At 48.3% G+C, this 18,368-nt stretch overlaps 9 protein-coding genes across 9 annotated transcripts; 4 read left to right on the top strand and 5 right to left on the bottom strand. All coding sequences in view use genetic code 12, as the record gives it.

Moving 5' to 3' along the window:
- Positions 1 to 253: 253 nt before the first annotated feature.
- GPM2 (Gpm2p) lies at positions 254 to 1,006 on the top strand (the record flags this gene model as incomplete). Its single annotated transcript, XM_002617903.2, has 1 exon — positions 254 to 1,006. One exon carries the CDS (start codon positions 254 to 256, stop codon positions 1,004 to 1,006), a length of 753 nt encoding a protein of 250 aa, XP_002617949.1.
- Positions 1,007 to 2,700: 1,694 nt separating this feature from the next.
- On the top strand, positions 2,701 to 4,050 carry RPN4 (stress-regulated transcription factor; the record flags this gene model as incomplete). Its single annotated transcript, XM_002617904.2, has 1 exon — positions 2,701 to 4,050. One exon carries the CDS (start codon positions 2,701 to 2,703, stop codon positions 4,048 to 4,050), a length of 1,350 nt encoding a protein of 449 aa, XP_002617950.2.
- Positions 4,051 to 4,437: 387 nt separating this feature from the next.
- Positions 4,438 to 5,322, bottom strand: FOB63_001959 (uncharacterized protein; the record flags this gene model as incomplete). Its single annotated transcript, XM_002617905.2, has 1 exon — positions 4,438 to 5,322. One exon carries the CDS (start codon positions 5,320 to 5,322, stop codon positions 4,438 to 4,440), a length of 885 nt encoding a protein of 294 aa, XP_002617951.2.
- Positions 5,323 to 7,111: 1,789 nt separating this feature from the next.
- Positions 7,112 to 8,761, top strand: ICL1 (isocitrate lyase 1; the record flags this gene model as incomplete). Its single annotated transcript, XM_002617906.2, has 1 exon — positions 7,112 to 8,761. One exon carries the CDS (start codon positions 7,112 to 7,114, stop codon positions 8,759 to 8,761), a length of 1,650 nt encoding a protein of 549 aa, XP_002617952.2.
- Positions 8,762 to 9,614: 853 nt separating this feature from the next.
- On the top strand, positions 9,615 to 11,081 carry FOB63_001957 (uncharacterized protein; the record flags this gene model as incomplete). Its single annotated transcript, XM_002617907.2, has 1 exon — positions 9,615 to 11,081. The coding sequence occupies one exon, from the start codon at positions 9,615 to 9,617 to the stop codon at positions 11,079 to 11,081; it is 1,467 nt and encodes a 488-aa protein (XP_002617953.2).
- A 325-nt stretch (positions 11,082 to 11,406) lies between these two features.
- On the bottom strand, positions 11,407 to 12,447 carry PHO85 (cyclin-dependent serine/threonine-protein kinase; the record flags this gene model as incomplete). Its single annotated transcript, XM_002617908.2, has 1 exon — positions 11,407 to 12,447. One exon carries the CDS (start codon positions 12,445 to 12,447, stop codon positions 11,407 to 11,409), a length of 1,041 nt encoding a protein of 346 aa, XP_002617954.2.
- Positions 12,448 to 13,289: 842 nt separating this feature from the next.
- Positions 13,290 to 15,218, bottom strand: FOB63_001955 (tRNA (uracil) methyltransferase; the record flags this gene model as incomplete). Its single annotated transcript, XM_002617909.2, has 1 exon — positions 13,290 to 15,218. The coding sequence occupies one exon, from the start codon at positions 15,216 to 15,218 to the stop codon at positions 13,290 to 13,292; it is 1,929 nt and encodes a 642-aa protein (XP_002617955.2).
- Positions 15,219 to 15,964: 746 nt separating this feature from the next.
- On the bottom strand, positions 15,965 to 17,440 carry FOB63_001954 (ubiquitin-protein ligase; the record flags this gene model as incomplete). Its single annotated transcript, XM_002617910.2, has 1 exon — positions 15,965 to 17,440. One exon carries the CDS (start codon positions 17,438 to 17,440, stop codon positions 15,965 to 15,967), a length of 1,476 nt encoding a protein of 491 aa, XP_002617956.2.
- A 636-nt stretch (positions 17,441 to 18,076) lies between these two features.
- Positions 18,077 to 18,361, bottom strand: ELC1 (elongin C; the record flags this gene model as incomplete). The annotated part of the gene is made up of 1 exon (XM_002617911.1): positions 18,077 to 18,361. One exon carries the CDS (start codon positions 18,359 to 18,361, stop codon positions 18,077 to 18,079), a length of 285 nt encoding a protein of 94 aa, XP_002617957.1.
- Positions 18,362 to 18,368: the final 7 nt, after the last annotated feature.

Raw genomic sequence — 18,368 nt, 5'->3', positions numbered from 1 at the left:
GGGGCTCATCCCCATAGTCCTCGGTTGCCATTGGAGTTCTCCTCCTTCTCCTATTCTGCTAGTAGCATACCTTACGGCGCAAAAGTGATGTCATCTCATTTCGCAGCAACCTTACGTGCAAGTGCATTCGCAAGAACATACTTGAAACATACGTCAGGTGCGCACTGTCGTGCACGTGACAAGCATCGAAAGATTATGGTAGCCTGACGTCCGGAGAGTCATCCACACTCCACCACAAACTCTTTTCATAATCATGGCGCATAAACTTATTGTCCTTCGCCACGGTGAATCGCAATGGAACCACGAAAATCGTTTCTGCGGCTGGATTGACATCCCTCTTTCAGCAAAAGGCGAACAAGAGGCACAGCACGCAGGCGAGTTGATCAAAAAGTACAACATCAAGCCGGACATTATGTACACTCTGATGCTCCAGCGGTCGATCAAAACGGGGAATATCATATTGGAAACGCTCGGCAGGCTGTGGATTCCGGAAATCAAAACATGGCGGCTCAATGAGCGCCACTATGGCCTGTTTCAAGGCCGTGACAAGACAGAAGTCTTTAATGAGTATGGGAAAGAGAAATTCCAGTACTATAGACGAGACTTCCACGCAATTCCACCTAGGCTGGATGTGGACGAAGATACCTCGGTGGACGAGCGGTATGCTAACTTAGACCGGTCCGAAATCCCAACTGGCGAGTCGCTTGAATTAACCATGGCACGCCTCATTCCATTTGTGTCCAAGGAGATTGTTGAGCAGCTGCTCTTGACTGAAAATAAAACCGTTTTGGTGGTGACGCATGGATCAATCGTACGCAGTTTGATCAAGCATTTTGATAATGTTAGCGATGCAGACATCAGCAAAATCAATGCGCCTACAGGTGTGCCGCTTGTTTTCGAACTTGACCAAGATGGCCACTTGGCGCGGCCACACTACTACTTGGATGAGGAATTGGCGAAAAAGGGCATGGCTAAAGTGGCAATGGAGGGTCAACAGAAGTTGTAAATGAAACAATTAGTCGATCTCACAACTTCTACCTTGTTACCCTAATTAATTGGGCCAAAAGCCTAACCTCATAAAGACGTGAGTCTAACCTCATAAAGGCGTGAGTCTAACCTCATAAAGACGTGAGTTTTGATATCTTCTAATAACATGAGGAGAGAACAACTGAAAGCAATATGGCAATATAGTAAACAGCTGCTTCAACATTGATTGCCTAAAAAGGTTTCGCATTAACGCTGGAACCTCCTTGCACGTGACTTCTTCAGATAAGAGATGAAGGAAAATAAATCAGGGGCCCACAGGAGTAAGGGGAAAGGAGAAATATGCGAAATAAATTCGGCCATGCATTGAGAGGGTTAGAAGATGAAAGGTTGTAGGATGGTGTAATGTTATTGGTTTAATGTTATGATAAGGAGTGTTCTAGAGGCCGTAGAGGCGCAAATTCCGGTGTTTTAGCAATGACACGAATTGCCTTTTTGGGCATATCTCCAGAGAGAAAATCTTCTGTCTGAAACCCAGACTCGCGAAGACAAATTTCTATTGTGAGCAAGAAACGTGAGGGAAAAAAAGGTAAATCCGTCTCTTCGAAAAACGTACGAGCAAATTTTGGGGGACAAATTGTGGCGGAAAAAAAGAAAATGCAGGGTCCGCGATAGCGGATATAGCAATTAAAGTGGCTGTCAAAATATATTATTTGCGAAGCTTTAAATGGCTTTAAAAGGGCAGTCATGGCTGTTATAAATGTTTGTGAGAATTGGTTGTAAATATGGCTGTAAAAGCTGGCTACTTAAAAGTTGGCTGTAAAAAAAGTGGTTGCAAACGCACGTTTTGCAAAGAGGTATAAATACTAGTTGTAAACGAAGATTCAATAAGGCTTAAAACTGCACGTGAAGTTCGTCGGTACGAAGCCCGATCGGTGATGTCAACAAGTCATGTTCCCGCGGCGTTAGGACGGAGATATTGATTACTCCGGCGCGCAGAAACGGCTTAACATAGATCGACGATTGGGCGAGGGCACAAAATGTGTGAGAATTCTTGCAGGGACGATCTAAGGCATGTTTTTGCTTTACTGGGCAGAACGTTTAGCTCTGTTTTTTGTTTGGGTTTTAATTTTATTTATTTTTTTTTTCTCTTCTACGTTCGGTGGCGTTCGCTCTCGTTCTTCGCGGCCGCAACTCCTTCTTTACAAGGCATAGGGCCAACACAATAAGATTAAAAACGTGCTAAATTGAATGACTGAAACACATGTGACTCATGGGAAATCCCTAGGTGCATTTCTGTCATGTACGAGCCCAAATTTATCCCTTCTCGTTCTAGGAGAAAGTAAACCCCGTCTGTTTATGTGCAGGGATGCCGCGCTTAGTAAGCCTACGTATATATTGCCACCGTTTGCCATCAGATTGACCGCATTCAAATCTTTCCGTTTTTTTTACCTCATTTCCACTTGATCAGCGCATACATCTACCGCTTCCATCAAGTTTTTACAGGTTCTAAAGTTTTCGCTTAGGTTACCCGCTTCTTTTACCTACATCCGCTCTCAAAGCCTATCTTTGGCTTGAAACAGGCTAGTTTTATTCTTGAAACACGCCTACCCCTTTAAAAACCCGGGCTCCTTGTTGCAAAAAGTGCACAAGCGCCTGAAAACTGCTATTTTGGATCCTCAAGACCCTCAATCTTTCGAAGACTACTTAGCCAAAATGACTTCTTTGGCTGTCTTACCCGCTTTGACCAGGACTGCAACCGATCTTATGGACGAGGAGCTTTATCAATCCCCGGCAAGCCCGGCTTTCGAGCTGCGGCCTGCAGCTGCTTCTCCTGCCATGAATGGAAACACGACGTCCACGATTCTCTCCAACTTGCTTAATATCCCTGATTCATTTGTCGAACACTACAATAGAGTGAATGGCTCGAATACTGCTTTAAACAGCAGTGTACCGCCACTATATTTGGACAACTCGAATGATTACAGCACATACAACGGAGACTCTTCTGCTACCAAGATCAACCCCTTTAATGCATATGCCAACCCTGAGCTTCAGCTACAGCAGCAACAACAGCAGCAACAGCAACAGCAACAGAATCCCGCATATATCCAACCAGACCAGTTACGAACTAATATGCCCTTTACCAGACGGGGGCGTATAACTACTCTTGACCAACCTGAAACTGGAAAGCAATCAAAGGACGACGACTACTACTTATTTAACACTGATATCCAACCCTCGCAGTTAATGACAAACAGAAACTACTTCAACACAGAGGACTACCTAGATAACTCCATGTTCATCACAAACGGTGATTTGGACACGCCTAAGAATGGCCAGGGCCTTCCGAGCGTTCCTGTTGTTGGATTTGAAAACGATTATTTTGGAGTGGATGACTTCTTCGAGGATGCCGAAGACTTGAGTGATGACTCTGATGATGACAACTACTTCCAAGATGAAAATGATGAGTTTGATGATTACAACATGAATAATGGTTTTGACTTCCAAGTTCCATCGACTGAGAAGTTTATGCCATTAAACTTGCCTTCTATCGAGAATCATGACTTCATGGATGAGGGTGCGAAGCCAGAGCTTGCGGATGAAATGGATGTTCCACATGCTGACACTAGCTCTCCAGTTGACAATGAAATGGAGGTGGTGATGGAAGAGGCGGAGGTATCGCCTGCTTCCATGAACGTCCAGCCAGTGCTGCGTATAACACCTGACTACCATAGAAGTGCAGCTGAGATCACGGCCACCAATCCGAACCACCAATGCGACTTGATAAATCCATCCAGCGGTCAACCTTGTAACAAGCAGTTTAGTCGGCCTTATGACTTGATCAGACACCAGGAGACGATACATGCATCAAAGAAGAGGATTTTCCGTTGTGTGATTTGCGAAGGCAGATACAACGGTGGAGCAGGAAACGGTAAGCAAAAGACGTTTTCTAGAGGAGACGCTTTGTCGCGCCATATCAAGGTCAAGCATGGTCTCAGTGGCCAGGAGGCTGTTGATTTGATCAATGAAGCCAAGGAGAATGTGGAGTTTGTTTCGATCTAAACGAGCGAAAGCAACTTTTTTTTTTTTTTTTTCTACGCCGCCTGCGGCATAGATCCACTCTGTAAATAGCTAATGTATTTCAGTAAGGGCCGTGGGAGTACTTGAAGATGCGTTGTGTTTGCAATGTGGATTTGTTTGCTTTTAGATATGTACGGTTTAATTGATGTCTATAAACGAATGAAGTGTATACATGCTTGCAGGTTGCAGTTTACTACTGCAAGATGCAAGCTTATGCAATATGTAGAATGCTTGGTAAATTAGGTGTAACGCCGGAAATAAGGCAAGTCGCAATTAAGGTAAGTCGCAATTAAGGCAAGTTGCAATTTGTAGGTAAGGCCGACCGACATTGCTCTGTTGCGGATTCAACGAAAGATATTTTGTGTATGTTCATGAAACTGGGGGAAGGGCTTCCATTTCGTACATTGGAAGAGACGCGCGACGGCGGTCGGCGGCCCAGAAATGTAAGTATTGGGCCAAGATGATCAAGTCCAACCCCATCTGAAACAAGGCAGCCGCCACAAAGATACTGGAGACATTATCGGTGCCAAAGAACAAGTAACTGAGTTTCAAGCAATCACCGCCGAGCCACGACACCAATAGAATGACTTTGAAGTTTTCCACGGTGCCGAGACGCTGGAGCATAAGAATCTGAGGGAGCGGGAGCAAGGCCTCAATGAAAAGCCCCAAAGTTCCAATGAAGGCACCGTACCAGGGGCTCGAGCGGAAAAGCCCCGTGAGCACGGCGAAAACGGCGCTGAAGATGGCAAGAAACCGCCAGTAGGGCGCCTCCTCGCGCCACTGCCAGAAACAGCCGGGCCGGCGGTAGTGCACGTCGAACAAACGGAGGGCGTGTGCGCCCAAAGCGCGCGCCATGTCGAGGTAGAAGCGCGGGCCCAGCAAGCGCGGCGCGGCCAAGTTGGGCGCGAGCGGCGGGCGCGCGGCCAACCCGTCGGGCGAGTATGTGGAGGGCCGATGATGCAACAGCACGCGGAGCAAAGCGCACTGCACTAAGGTCATGACAAGCGCCTGGCGAAGCAACAGCGGCTCGAAGGGCGTGACAAAGTAGTAGAGAATGCGAAGAATGGACGCCATTAGCATGGTGGCACAAATGTCAATGGAAAAGCCAGCCGACAGCCGGCGGCGGTGAATCGAATAGCAAGCGGTGCCATAAGTGTAGAGCGGGGTGAGGGAGATGGCGACGTTTGCTATTGCCCGAAGGAGCGCCGGATCGATGTCGGGCCAATACTGCTGAGGAATCACGGCCAGAAGCATGGGAAAGGAAACCAGACAGAGCGATGGGCGATGGAGATGGGGCGGAGCGACTTTTCGCGCTTGACGGATCGCTTCATACAGGCGAGCATGTTGCCCGATCTTGACATTTATGTGGCGCGGCTCGGAAAGGCACTGCAATTTCTTCCGTGAGGCTTCTGCTGATGGATGAAGGGAACTCGACTACTCGATTCCGCCTGAGACTATAAGTTTGCGTTCACGATGCGCCAAACGGATGTGGATGGGATGTCTTTGACCCAAGCGTATTATATGTGCTGACCCCAGCATGTAGACTTGTATTTCTTGGCCCAAGCTTATTATATGTACTCACCCCAGCATGTAGACTTGTTACTTGGCCCAAGCTTATTATGTGTACTCACCCCAACATGTATACTTGTATTACTTGGCCCCAGCATATTATGTGTACTCACCCTAGCATGTAGACTTGTATTACTTGGCCCACGCACAACCATTTTTCGGTGCCTTTGCCTCTAGTTGGTGCCTCCAGCCATGTACATACACCCAAACTCCGAAGTTGCTTATGTTGAAATGTCTGCGTTTAAGTGCTTGGAGAATCTTCGTATTGTTTCGTTGTGAAAAATCTTGAACTCTACGTATTCTACGTTGCACGAGCCATTTGAAATACCAAAACTGGACTTGGTCGTCCCAGCTTAACATACGTGTTACTGGCAGCTACCATCACTTCAACTCATGCTTTCAGCCATATGCGCTATCCTGCTCTACACAAACCCTTATGAGTTTGTAGCATGTCCGTCATTGCCAAAATTATCATGGCTGCATCAACAGGGCCGGTTATCATTTGGCAGTAGAGAGAACATCGTGGATGCCATAGTGCACATTTAATTGGATCAAAACACAGACTTTCCCTCTGTCCATGAATGTGAATACAGAGAACAGTCCTCGATTGCATCTTTGATGATCCTATATGCGGTCCAGGCATTTGTCTTGGCTGTTGGAATGCTGGTCCAATCTTCAATACGTAAATGACAATCTAAGTTCACCCATTGAAACGTCTTGTATAGTTTTTTCTCTCCATGGGCGATTCTTGGGAAGTTACTGTTTCTGCACTCTTCAAATTTTTTGAGCTGATCCTCTTGCCTATTAGTCATTTTCTGGTTTTGTAAAGCATTCTCCCGGTGCTAAAATTGCGCCTGGAAGATCCGGGATAGACATTGCGGTACATTACCTGTGCTTGCATATGCTTTCACAACACTAAAGGCTCTTTTGAAAAAGTGACTCAGTATTTACAACTTCCAGATGGCTTCTCCATTTGGCCCCCGCATCAATTAATGTCGTTCCACAATATGATTGTGAGTCACGGCCGGAGTGAGCTAAGTCCGAGTGGCCGGACGCACGGAAGCTTCGGCGCCGACTCCGGTGGGTGGGTGGTTGTATGCAAAATTGTTTTATGCAGGATTACCCCGGACTTGCGGTTTCCTGTGACTTAGAATCTGGGGTGGCTGCAAGTATGAGCATGTGTTGCGCAAGGTTCGGCGAGACATGGGACGCCCTTCAGAGACATTGCAGAAAATACTAGGGGGAGGACATTGTCGTCTCGCTTGCATAGAGCTAACAATCTAGAACGACATTTGTGTCGAGTGCACAGCCCTCGGTTTTTCGCCATGTCCGTCGTCCGCACATCCGAGGCCGCCAAGGGCGAGCGGAAGTCTGGGGTAATTTTCATTACCTCCCACTAGAGTATAAAAAAGCCATAATTCCCCCATCCCATCATCAGCTTTTTTTTTTTTCATTCATTCTTTCTCCATCAAACATGGCCTACACTAAGATTGACGTCGATCAAGAAGAACAGTTCTTCCAAAACCAAGTTGCTGAAATCAAGCGCTGGTGGGCACAACCCCGCTGGAAGAAAACCAAGCGGATCTATACTGCCGAGGAGATTGCTGCTAAGAGAGGAACTCTCAAAATCGACTACCCTTCGTCGAATCAAGCGAAGAAGTTGTACGCGACTCTCGAAGAGCGTGACCGCACCAAGACCGTGTCCTTCACTTTCGGTGCTTTGGACCCTATCCATGTTTCGCAAATGGCCAAGTACGTGGACACAATTTACGTTTCTGGATGGCAATGTTCATCGACTGCGTCCACTTCGAACGAGCCTTCGCCTGACTTGGCCGACTACCCATACGACACTGTGCCCAACAAGACCGAGCACTTGTGGTTTGCGCAACTTTTCCACGACAGAAAGCAGAGATCGGAGCGTTTGTCCATGTCCAAGGAGCAAAGAGCAAAGACGCCGTACATTGACTTTCTCCGTCCCATCATTGCTGATGCTGATACCGGTCACGGTGGATTGACTGCCATCATCAAGTTGACCAAGTTGTTTATTGAGCGTGGTGCTGCTGGTATCCACATTGAGGACCAGGCTCCAGGTACCAAGAAGTGTGGCCACATGGGTGGTAAGGTGTTGGTCCCTGTTCAGGAGCACATTAACCGTCTTGTGGCGATCCGTGCGAGCGCAGACATGTGTGGGCTGGACCTCTTGGCTGTGGCACGTACAGACTCGGAAGCTGCCACTTTGATCACCTCGACCATTGACCACAGAGACCACTACTTTATTGCTGGCTCCACCAACCCAGACACCCCAGACTTGGCCACTTTGATGGCCGAGGCAGAGGCCAAGGGCATCTATGGCGAGCGTTTGGCTGCTATCGAGGCAGACTGGACGAAAAACGCCAACATCAAGTTGTTCTCTGAGGCTGTGATTGATGCCATCAAGGAGTCTTCTTTGCCAGACAAGCAGAAGGCCATTTCCGAGTTCACTCGCCAAGTGAACCCATTGTCAGAGACCTCGCACAAGGAGGCCAGAAAACTTGCCCGCTCCATTTTGGGCAAGGACATTTACTTCAACTGGGACGTCTCCCGTACTAAAGAAGGATACTACCGTTACATTGGTGGAACCCAGTGTGCTGTGATGCGTGGAAGAGCCTACGCTCCTTACGCTGACTTGATTTGGATGGAGTCTGCTTTGCCAGACTACGACCAGGCCAAGGAGTTTGCTGAAGGTATCAAGAGCAAGTACCCTGACCAATGGCTTGCCTACAACTTGTCTCCATCTTTCAACTGGAACTCGGCTATGAGCGCCGCAGACCAGGAGACTTACATCCAGCGTCTCGGTAAGTTGGGCTACGTCTGGCAATTTATCACCTTGGCGGGCTTGCATACCACCGCTTTGGCCGTGGACACTTTTGCCAAGAACTACGCTGAGATCGGTATGAAGGCCTATGGCCAACAGGTTCAAAAGCCTGAAATCGAGAGCGGTGTTGAAGTAGTCAAGCACCAAAAGTGGTCTGGTGCTGAGTACATTGACCTGTTGTTACGTATGGTGTCTGGTGGTGTCACTTCGACTGCTGCTATGGGTGCTGGTGTGACTGAGGAGCAGTTCAAGGAAAAGGGCAAGTTGTAAGTCAGCTCTAGAAACCTGGCATCTGTGATGTCTGAATAGCTACCAATATATGGTCTTTTGAATGCAAGTAGGTTATACTTAAAGCATGAACTGTTGGAATTAAAATCTTTCTTTCTCAGCTAAGTTTCCAATCTAAGCTGTCATATTTTTGTTCTTTGGTTTTATTTTGTTCCTTCAATAGTTACCAATCGTATGTATCCAACCACGCAATTCTGGTACGCAATTGTTGTTGTTGTTTTGTCGTAACAATCTTAATATTAATGATATCTAGTAAGTCTGCTGTATAATTTGTTCATGGAAGGATATGATGGTAAATATGCCACATTCGCTTTTACGTTTCTCTCTGGCCTAGAGTAGTTGAAGCAGGCAAATCTATACTGGCTCTCGCCTCATACACTTTGACCATCCATGTGGACTGAAGAAAGACTATTTAGTAGGAAGATGTATACATTTGCCCCATCACAAGAAAATTGAAAATATCGAAAAAAAATTCTGATTTATCTGAACTGCTCTATAATAGTGATTGATAGGTATTGAGCCGGATATGTCTCATCGCACTACTGTACATTTCTCATCTTAGGAGCGTCAAACTCAACTAATCAGAAGCAGCTTTCCCTATGCATTCTTGACGTCCTCTTTGACTAGACATTAAGTTTCTGCTTACGCCATTTACCACACTTGTTGCATTTCATCTGGCTTTCGTCCAAACGAACCATCGTTCATTCAGATCATCCGCGTGTATCATCAGCTCCAACCCGCTCTTTCCTGTTCATCCCACGATCTTGAACTCCAAGATCTTCCTACATTCAATACACCATTTGCATACTTTCATACTTCTCAACAAATCGCTTTCATGGGCTATCTTCTTTCTGGAGCCGCTTACTCGGATTACGGCACCAAGCGGAGCTTTTGTCATTTTTCCCGCGCGCGGCGCCGGGCGCCCTTGCACCCCAAGAACAGCGCGGCCGCCTCGCTTGCACGCGCGCCGGCCAATGCTATCACACAAACGCGAAGGGCGGCAGCGCGCGCAACACTGGTCGCGCGAAAGCCCGCCCTAAAACACACGCTCGAGTCGCTTCCGCCGGACCTTCTTTTCCAAATATTCTGCCATGTAGGCGTGGGCGAGTGCAACCAGCTCCACCTTGCCAACCGCCGCATGCACTCGCTCTTTTCTCATCCGCGCCCCTGGGTAATTGACATGGTAGTCGGAGCCCACTACTCGTCGCCGTTGAATGTCGGCGTGGAAAAGTGGCGGAGGCGTGTGGAGAGGAGAACGCGGCGCCTCGCGCCAGACGACGAGGCTCGCGCACGCGCAAAGGAAGATTTGTCTGTAATCGGGGCCACTCCACGGGCCATAGACGTGCGGTTTTTCCGTCTCCGGTTGGTGACCAGTGAAACAGTGGAGCATGTTGCACGGCGGGGCGCGCTCGTTTTGGATGCCGAAACTATAGAGAGCGAGCAAGCACAGCGTGTGCGGTTGCTCCAATTCCACCTTCATGTTCTCAAACAGAGAGGGGCGGACGCAGAACGAGAAGCGGAGAGAGAGGGAGAAAGAGAAAGAGAAAGAGAAAGAGAGAGGCAGAGAGAAGTTCCAGTAGGCTCGGAAACAGAAGGCGATTTGGGGAACGACACCGGGAACCACCAGAGAGAAAACGGCGCCGACAATGAACCCACCGATTCGTCGAGCGACCCTGGCCGCATCCGCGCCGAAAGAGAACTTGCGGCCCGCTTCGGCGTGCTACAGTACTCTCCCGCGCGCGCCAGTGTATGTGTTCCGCCCGACATGTATCGCCGCGTGAACGCGCGCAAACTTGGCGTGGTGCTTCTGCTCCACGAGCATTTTGGCATGGCCCTTGACGGAGGGCAGATTTTGGCGGCAGTAGTGGACTTGGCAATACGCGAAGCGCGGAAAGCAGACCGTAAAAGACACTACGACCAAGAGGCCAACGAACTGGGTCTAGAAGAGGGGGGTCGAGACGTTATCGCCAACGAATTCGAAGGTGGAAGCACACGCGGTCGTCCCGTCACAACTGTCAGCGCACTCGAGTATATTCGGACGCGCTTGGACCCGCCAGCAGTGGCCCTGCTTGCCGCACTTGCGCGGGTGCGCGAGGCGCTTTTCGCGGTGCCGCTTGCAGGCCGTTCCTCGCTGCCGCTTGCGCTTGTGGTCGACGCCGCACAGAATCTCGCCGACGCCTCTCTTCGGCGCCTTTATGCTGACGAAGGCGATGACGAGCTAGTGTGGCCGTTGCTTCAACAGCTCCAGATTCCCGAGCTCACGGATCTTGCCATTGATCTCGGAGGAACGCCGGTATTCTAGCTTTAGAACCACATTTATTTTTTAGGACAATAACGAGTGCTTTGGCCGAGTCATGCCAGCAAAAACTTAAATGCATGTGCAGTGATAATACACCTGTAAGGAGATTTCGGACATTTCATTTCATTGGCATCACTGTATGCCGCTTAAGACTATCAATGTGTCTTGCAGTATGTTATGAATGCGTAGGCTACTATTGGATGTCATGGCAGTGATACTAGTTTCAAACTATATATTACTTCGTGTGATCTGTCTTTTCTTCACTTTGTTCTCGGCCTACACCCTACACCTTTTGGCTCCTCTAGCAGATGTCTTTATTCTGTATTTCTCAGCGGTAGTCCGGGCTCAGAATCTCGTGGAACCACGGGTGTTGCAAAGCTTGACGTGCAGTTATACGTGCCTCGGGCCGCATTTGCAATAAGCTGGTCAACAAGTTGAAGCCCATGGCATCCAAGTCAGGAATGAGTGAGCGCAAATCTTGCGGCACATACGTCTGCCAATTGGTTTTGAAGTTTGGGTATTGCGATACACCCAGCCATGTGCGCTCGTTGGGAGTGCCCATCAAACGGAAAATCTTGTTCAACTGGTCGTCGTTGGCGGTACCTGGGAAAAGCGGTTTGCCTGTGCACATCTCTGCAAAAATACAGCCGGCAGACCAAATGTCAATGGACGTGGTGTAAGCACGCAGACCCAACAACACGTCAGGCGCCCTGTACCACAAAGTGACGACCTCGTTAGAGAAAGTATTGAAGGGAATGCCAAACGCCCGCGCGAGGCCGAAGTCGCCGATCTTGAGCTCGCCCTTGGCGTTGATCAACAAGTTCTGCGGCTTCAAGTCCCGGTGCAACACCGAGTTGTCATGGCAGAACATGATACCTTTGAGCAACTGGAACATGAACAGCTTCACCACTTTCAAGTCGAGCGCCCCGTTGTTGCCGTGTGTTTCCATGTACTTCTTCAAGTCTTTGTCCATGTACTCGAACACCAACGTCAACTTGTTTTCCGTGTGGATCACATCGTAAAGCGTCACGATGTTCTCGTGGTCTAGTTCCTTCATCAAGGAAATCTCCCGAATGGCCGTGGAAGGCGTGCCTTCTTCCGAGTCCAAGTTGATTTCTTTGAGCGCAACAAGAGCGCCCGTGGCACGGTTGCGGCCTTTATACACGGTGGCATAAGTGCCTTCGCCGAGTTTCTCGAGCTGCTGGAATTGCGACGACGATCCGGTCATGGGTAGGGCTGAAAGAACAGGCGGTGCGATTATACGCACACTTGTAGGTGGTGCGCCCAGGTACGCTGAAATACTCTCAATCGGGAAACACAGACGAACGGGATATAGAGAGTAGACACAAGAACGTGGGGACAAGAACATGGGGGCAAGAGCATGGGGGCAAGAACATGGGGAACAAATGGGTGAGCTTTGACTCGGAAGAGTCCAACAATGATAGTCGGGTAAAGCCTTCGTTATGTGGAAGTCAGAAGCTTATATGGACATGTAGATAGATATTTCAGACAAGGTATGGTTTCTGAGTCGTAAAGAAGTATCTTCAAGGCAAAGTGGCTAAGGGGAGTGTTTGAATTTTCGATGATAAGTTGCTTCTTCGGAGGTAGGTTCATGATAGATCCTTGTCAATGACGAAGCATTTGAATGGATGATGACCGTCTACTTGGATGTTGAAAGTCTCCTTCATTAAAGCATACATATCAGTTAAGCTCAGCACGGAGTTTTTGATACTGTTCCTCTTTCATCTTCGTTGTCTCACATCTGTTGGATAAGAATACTCTTTATTTCTGCTCCTGGGATAGACAAAAATCCTCGTAAAGGACCTAAATATACAGGGAGAACCTATTTTTATTGACCATAAAGTCTTTGACCTTATAGCTTTTGATTTCGATTTTTGGTGGCCACTGTTAGTTTTTCATTTTGCTTCGCATCTGCTTTTTGACAATAATATGTACTTTTCGCACCCATTTCCAAATGCAAATGACTCTAAAGACATTGAAACAGCGTCCAACAAACAATGCTTTCGCAACTGCAAAAACAAAGGATAAACCAAATTACGTATACAGCCACATTAAACATGTCTCCTTCTGTGGCCAGGAAACGAAGCGCCATCTACAGATAAATGTTTCAGTATGTACATTGTGCTTGGATTACGACCTCATTAGACTCCAGTATTTCGTGATTCTGCAGCTGACTAAAAGATGGTTGTTCTAGTGGTTCTTCGGATTCTTCTTCATGAGTGCCATCAGATTCTCAACCCAGCCCTCTGCTCCGCCCTCAGTAGCCAAGATGTCAATGACGCGCATCTCCGTCTCGTCGGGTCTTTCGCTGGCAAACTGCTCGTTTCTATCTATGCCAATGATGGCAGCATTTCGCGTACTGGGAATACGCAACGTCTCCTTTTCCACGACCCAACCCATTTGCGTTGCCAAGTCATCGACATGGTCGACCAAAGCAGCATATGTAGACAGCCCAACTTGCGGCACGCCCTTATTCTTTCCGCCCTTATTCTTACCGCCCTCTTTATCCGCGCCCTTTTTCTCGGCATCATCTGCGCGATCGCCTTGGGCCGCGCCCGGCTCCGGCTTCTGCACTTTTCGAGGGCGGAAGCGCGCTTTGGCGCCGCTCAATGCGTGCGAACAGCACGGAATCACCATGAAGGGGAAACCCAAAAGTGGGAGCCAGCACGTGAGCTCGTCCAGGTGGTTTCCAATGAGAAACGTGTTGCTAGGAAACTCTTCAGTGGTGCATACCTTGGACAGTTCAAGCAAATTTGCTGCTGAGTAGTATTTCATGAGAGGCACGCCGCGCGCGCCAGCCTCGGGCACAGAAAAGAAGCGCCCATTGTCGCGCATGTAGGGCGCCATGCGTGCCACCGCCGGGTGAGGCTTGAGCAAAACGCTGGGCACGATAATTTGCTCGAGCAAATTCGCCTGCACTGCGGGCGGATACGTCTTCCACGACTTGCGCGCGCGTGCGTCGATGCCCTTCCCGCGGAAGCCTTCCAGAATCAAAATGTGCACAAGAAGGCCGTTGCCGCAGCCCAAGTCGCGGAACTCAAAGTCACGGCCAGGAAAACGGCGCGCCCACAACTCAATCAAAAACGCCGCCACAGCCAAATCCTCAAACACGTGTTTTTTCGGGTCTGTGCTCTCGACCCAAGACGCCACAAGTGTCGCCAGATACTTTCTCTTGAGCGCAATGTATCTGTTCTGAAAGGCCACCCGCGGCACCACTAGGTCATGCTGAACTCGCTTGGAGTAGCCTGCGCGCGCGCCCAGAGAATGCTTGGCCAGCGTTTGGAGGAGCCTAAGCGCAATACGCATGGGGCGCGAGCTTTCGTCGCTCACAAAGTCGCGCCACGCCGGAGTCTCGTCCGCTCCAGACTGTTCTGCGACTCCTTCTGTGCCCAGCAGAAATGGCACGTAATGGATCGAGAGCTCGCCCTGGCAATACAAAATGCCCACTGCAGCCACGGGCGGCAAATAAAAGGGCACTTCGTCTGCGCTCGAAATGTGGGCGATGTAAACCACAAGAACAGCGTTTTCGCCCTTGTGCACCGCGCACGTTTGATTGAGAATATGGTCTTTGTACGGGTTGCGCGGAATGATGCGGCGGACAGACACTACAGCAGGCGAAAGTGCCACTTGTGCGCCCGAAAGATCCACGGCGCGCGGCTGCGTATCATTCAAATCGCGGCATAGAAGGCGAGGCGAGGCGGTTTCGCCCGCTGCGTTTGTGTCGCCAGTTTCCCGGTCACGAAGCATCGCGTCTTCCGGTTGTTTCTTGTCCTGTTCATGGTGCTTTTGAGGCTCTTCAGTCTCGGCGTTTGGTTTTTCTTTTTTCTGCGTCTTCAGGCCTTCTGGAACCTGCTGATGTTCAGACGTCTCCCCGCTTTCCTTTGCTTCTGGAAGGTCGGGCGAAAAGGTACGGCTCTCCTTCACCTTTCCATCGTCGCCAAATACTGTTTCCAGCAAAATATCTGCGCGAAGAATCACTGTCGAGTTGATGTTCGGCTCGCGAATCAAATGCGCCATGGCCGTTTCGAAATGCTCCGGTTCAAAATCCACTGGCACCAGATAAATTGGGACCCACGCATCTCCAAGACACAGTGCCTGGTCCGATAGAAGCTTGTACATGGCTTACAGAGAAATTTTTCGGGCGCGATGGTATTTCTAGATGTGCGATGTGCTCACTATACATTCCTGACTTCTTTGATGAGGAGTGCGAAAAGTCTCCAAGGCAGCTAACATGGCATAGTAGAAGAGATCAATACGTTGGTTAAGATAGACTCAGTGTTTGCATTGATTTGATCGGAGCAAAAAGAACAATCCCCACTGAATTGCTTTCAGTAGCAATTTGCATGAATTCGCAGTGACTAGACCAGAGTCTAACAAGGGTAAGGTTGAATTTCTTTAATTAAATTTTTGGCAATGTGAAACTAGCTACATCTCGATCGAGATCACTTATCTCACTTACAATACTGATTAAAATCCTACATAATCCATCTTCACTGGAGAATATAGGGTGCACCTTTTTGTGTGTTACATGCTTGTTTAGTCAATTTCTTGCTTAATCCATTTCTACAATAGAAGATAATCGCAGATGAAAGATGTGCAAAGTAAGTAATTGTCAAGCACATAATTTGTCCTGGTGACTCTATTTTACTCCGCTTAGATCTTTTGTCAATGACATTGGCCTCAACATAATCCTTTCTCTGAACTATTGATAATTGCATGTCCGCATGCACCTACACATTTTCAAAAGAGCCTTCCATTATCAACAATTAGCTTTGCATTACACAATCCCATAAATCAAACCGTAATTAGCGTTACCTCGCTTCTCATTGAGTCTACTCAACCATCTCATTGAGTCTACTCAACCATCATAGATCAATAAAGTATGCATCACTCACTTCCAGAAGCTTGTGTTTTTTGTAACAGTAATGGCACTTGAACACCTCTGTGCCTCCTTTGGTCAAGCTCCGAACACTGTCCTTCAAGGCCAAATGGCGGCAGTGATCAAAAACAACGACTGGATTCGTCATAGGTACCAACTTTTCAGTGGGAGACACAAGAACCGCACGCCGCTTGCGATCCCGCAAATCTTCGTCCGTCGCCGGAACACGAACCGAGAGTGGCACCAACTGTTCTTTCGAAACAGGGCAGATGAAAATCGGGTGGTGGTTGAACAAAAAGTGGTTCTTGTCCGGAAGTTGAAACGGAAGTTCCTGTGGGGCAGGATCATGCCGTGAAAGACGTCTCTGGAGCTGACTGTACTTGTAGAAATTGGGTAAATTCACAAAACCTGCAAGCATGCTTTCAAACAACGCCGACTCGCTGGAGAGAGCCATCCCAGAACAGAATTCAGCAACAAACTCATGGGCGACGCGTGCAAAGAGTTCAGGCCGCAGGTGGAGCTCTTCAAAATGCTGCAAGATGTCCCCAACAAACTTGCTTTTAAGTTTCCCGGATGCAGCATCATGGGCAAAATGTGCCGCCACTTTCCGTCTAAACTCACTCCCACCATCTTGCTCGTCGACAAGAAGCGTCATCACTGGTGCAAGTTCACTGGCGTGTGTTTTGAAATACCGGGGGAAATGCTTCTGGGCATACACATACGCCTTCATGTGTGCGTTTGCTTGTTTTTCTCCAGTCAAACAGAGAGCAAACTGGAGCATGTGTAGCTCAAACAGAATCTCGTCCATATGAGCAGAGCGCCGTTCGCTGTGGGTCTCTAGCCAAGCGATTACACTACTCAAGTCATGGCGCACTTGGATATCGTCCAAGATACCGTTGAGCTGCTGGAACTGCTGGTACATGTCCCGATCAACATCATTTTCCATGTGGCAGTCTGCGAGAAGCGCCGAAACAGCGCTGCCATGGCCTGATTTGAGCAAATGCATCACGATACTTTTCATCAATTCCCGCTTGTTTCCCGTCTTCGAAACAAGCTCCCCTTCTTCTTTTGTCGGGTAAGCATCTAGCATGAGGGGGAAGGTGTATGCGGTATCAAGATCAATGCGATACTTGGAGCTGGACACAACTTTGACATACTTACTGATTTGGTGGTTGTAACGTTTAAGAGCTGAAATCGACAGAGTATACCACTTAGAGCACAGAGATTCCACAGCAAGAGGTGTAGCTAACACCTTGGCCTTTTTGCCCAGTGGTAATTGCGTTGATGCGTTCTTGCCGTCCGTGTTGCGGCTCTGTTCGATTTCCGCTTCAAGCGACGCTTCCAATTCTTGAAGATCCTCAAGAAGAGCAGATGTCTCAGTGGCAATCGAAGTGAAGGCGGAAGCACCTGCGGTATCAAGAAGGTCCACCTCTTTCCTCAAGTTTTCCACTAGTACCGTCATAAAAAGTAGTATCCGGGGTTGGGTGTGCAGAAAAGCCTAATCGTGAGACTACATGTATGTTAGCCTGAAGTGAGCGCCGATAACGAAAAATACAACAGACATGAGTAATGTGCAATTGCTAAATAGAAAATGAAGTTTGTACCGCAAATAGGAGTCATATTGATGGTTGCACGGAAGTTTTTTTATTCGAGCGGTTTTGGATATAATACATCTACTGCTATCAGTGATAGCAAATTTCTATGACATGGGATTTAATTCATTACCGCGTTGGCTTTATTTATATTCACAAGAGACTCTTAAATAGAGGCTCGAGATAATATATTTTGTAGGTGCTTAACCAGCACTTTGAATATCCCTGTTTTGCTTGACTTTCCGTCCAGCTTTCATCAAACTTGAGTGATCATACGAGAACACAGTACGAGAGCCAAATGAGATCTGCGCTGGTTCTCACGTCCACTAAGGGTTTTTCGCTAGCTTTAATCAAAGCCTGTACGCTGGTCTTGGATGGTCTGAACTGATATTATTGCAAACGGAAAAAAGCAAAAGGCGAGAGTATTGTTTGAATCGTTTGACCGGAAAAGTTCGCTTCCCCCAATGAACTCACAACCAGCAAAAAAATATACCATGACAAGGCGTCTAGATGTCCAAAAAGTCTGCCTTCACCAAAAGCTCCAACGCCAAGTGAGTAGGAATCTTGAATTCCGGAACAGCCGCATCTTCACTTTGGTCCTTGTACTTGTAGAAATAGTGCAAATACTCCACCACCACATCCAAGATCTCGGCATCCATGTCCAATGAAATGCGGCCAGTTTGGCCCTCCTCGAACTCATGTGAGCTTCGGAGAACAGGCGAGATCAGCGCCACTTCCTTCATCACCACAAACCGATGGTTGTCATTGGAGATAAGCGTCACGTATTCCATCTAGAGA

Source organism: Clavispora lusitaniae (assembly GCF_014636115.1).
Source record: "Clavispora lusitaniae strain FDAARGOS_655 chromosome Unknown tig00000038_pilon, whole genome shotgun sequence".
NCBI classification, from domain to species: domain Eukaryota; kingdom Fungi; phylum Ascomycota; class Pichiomycetes; order Serinales; family Metschnikowiaceae; genus Clavispora; species Clavispora lusitaniae.
Note: the sequence above shows the minus strand (reverse complement) of the source record. Positions and strands in the feature narration are given on the sequence as shown.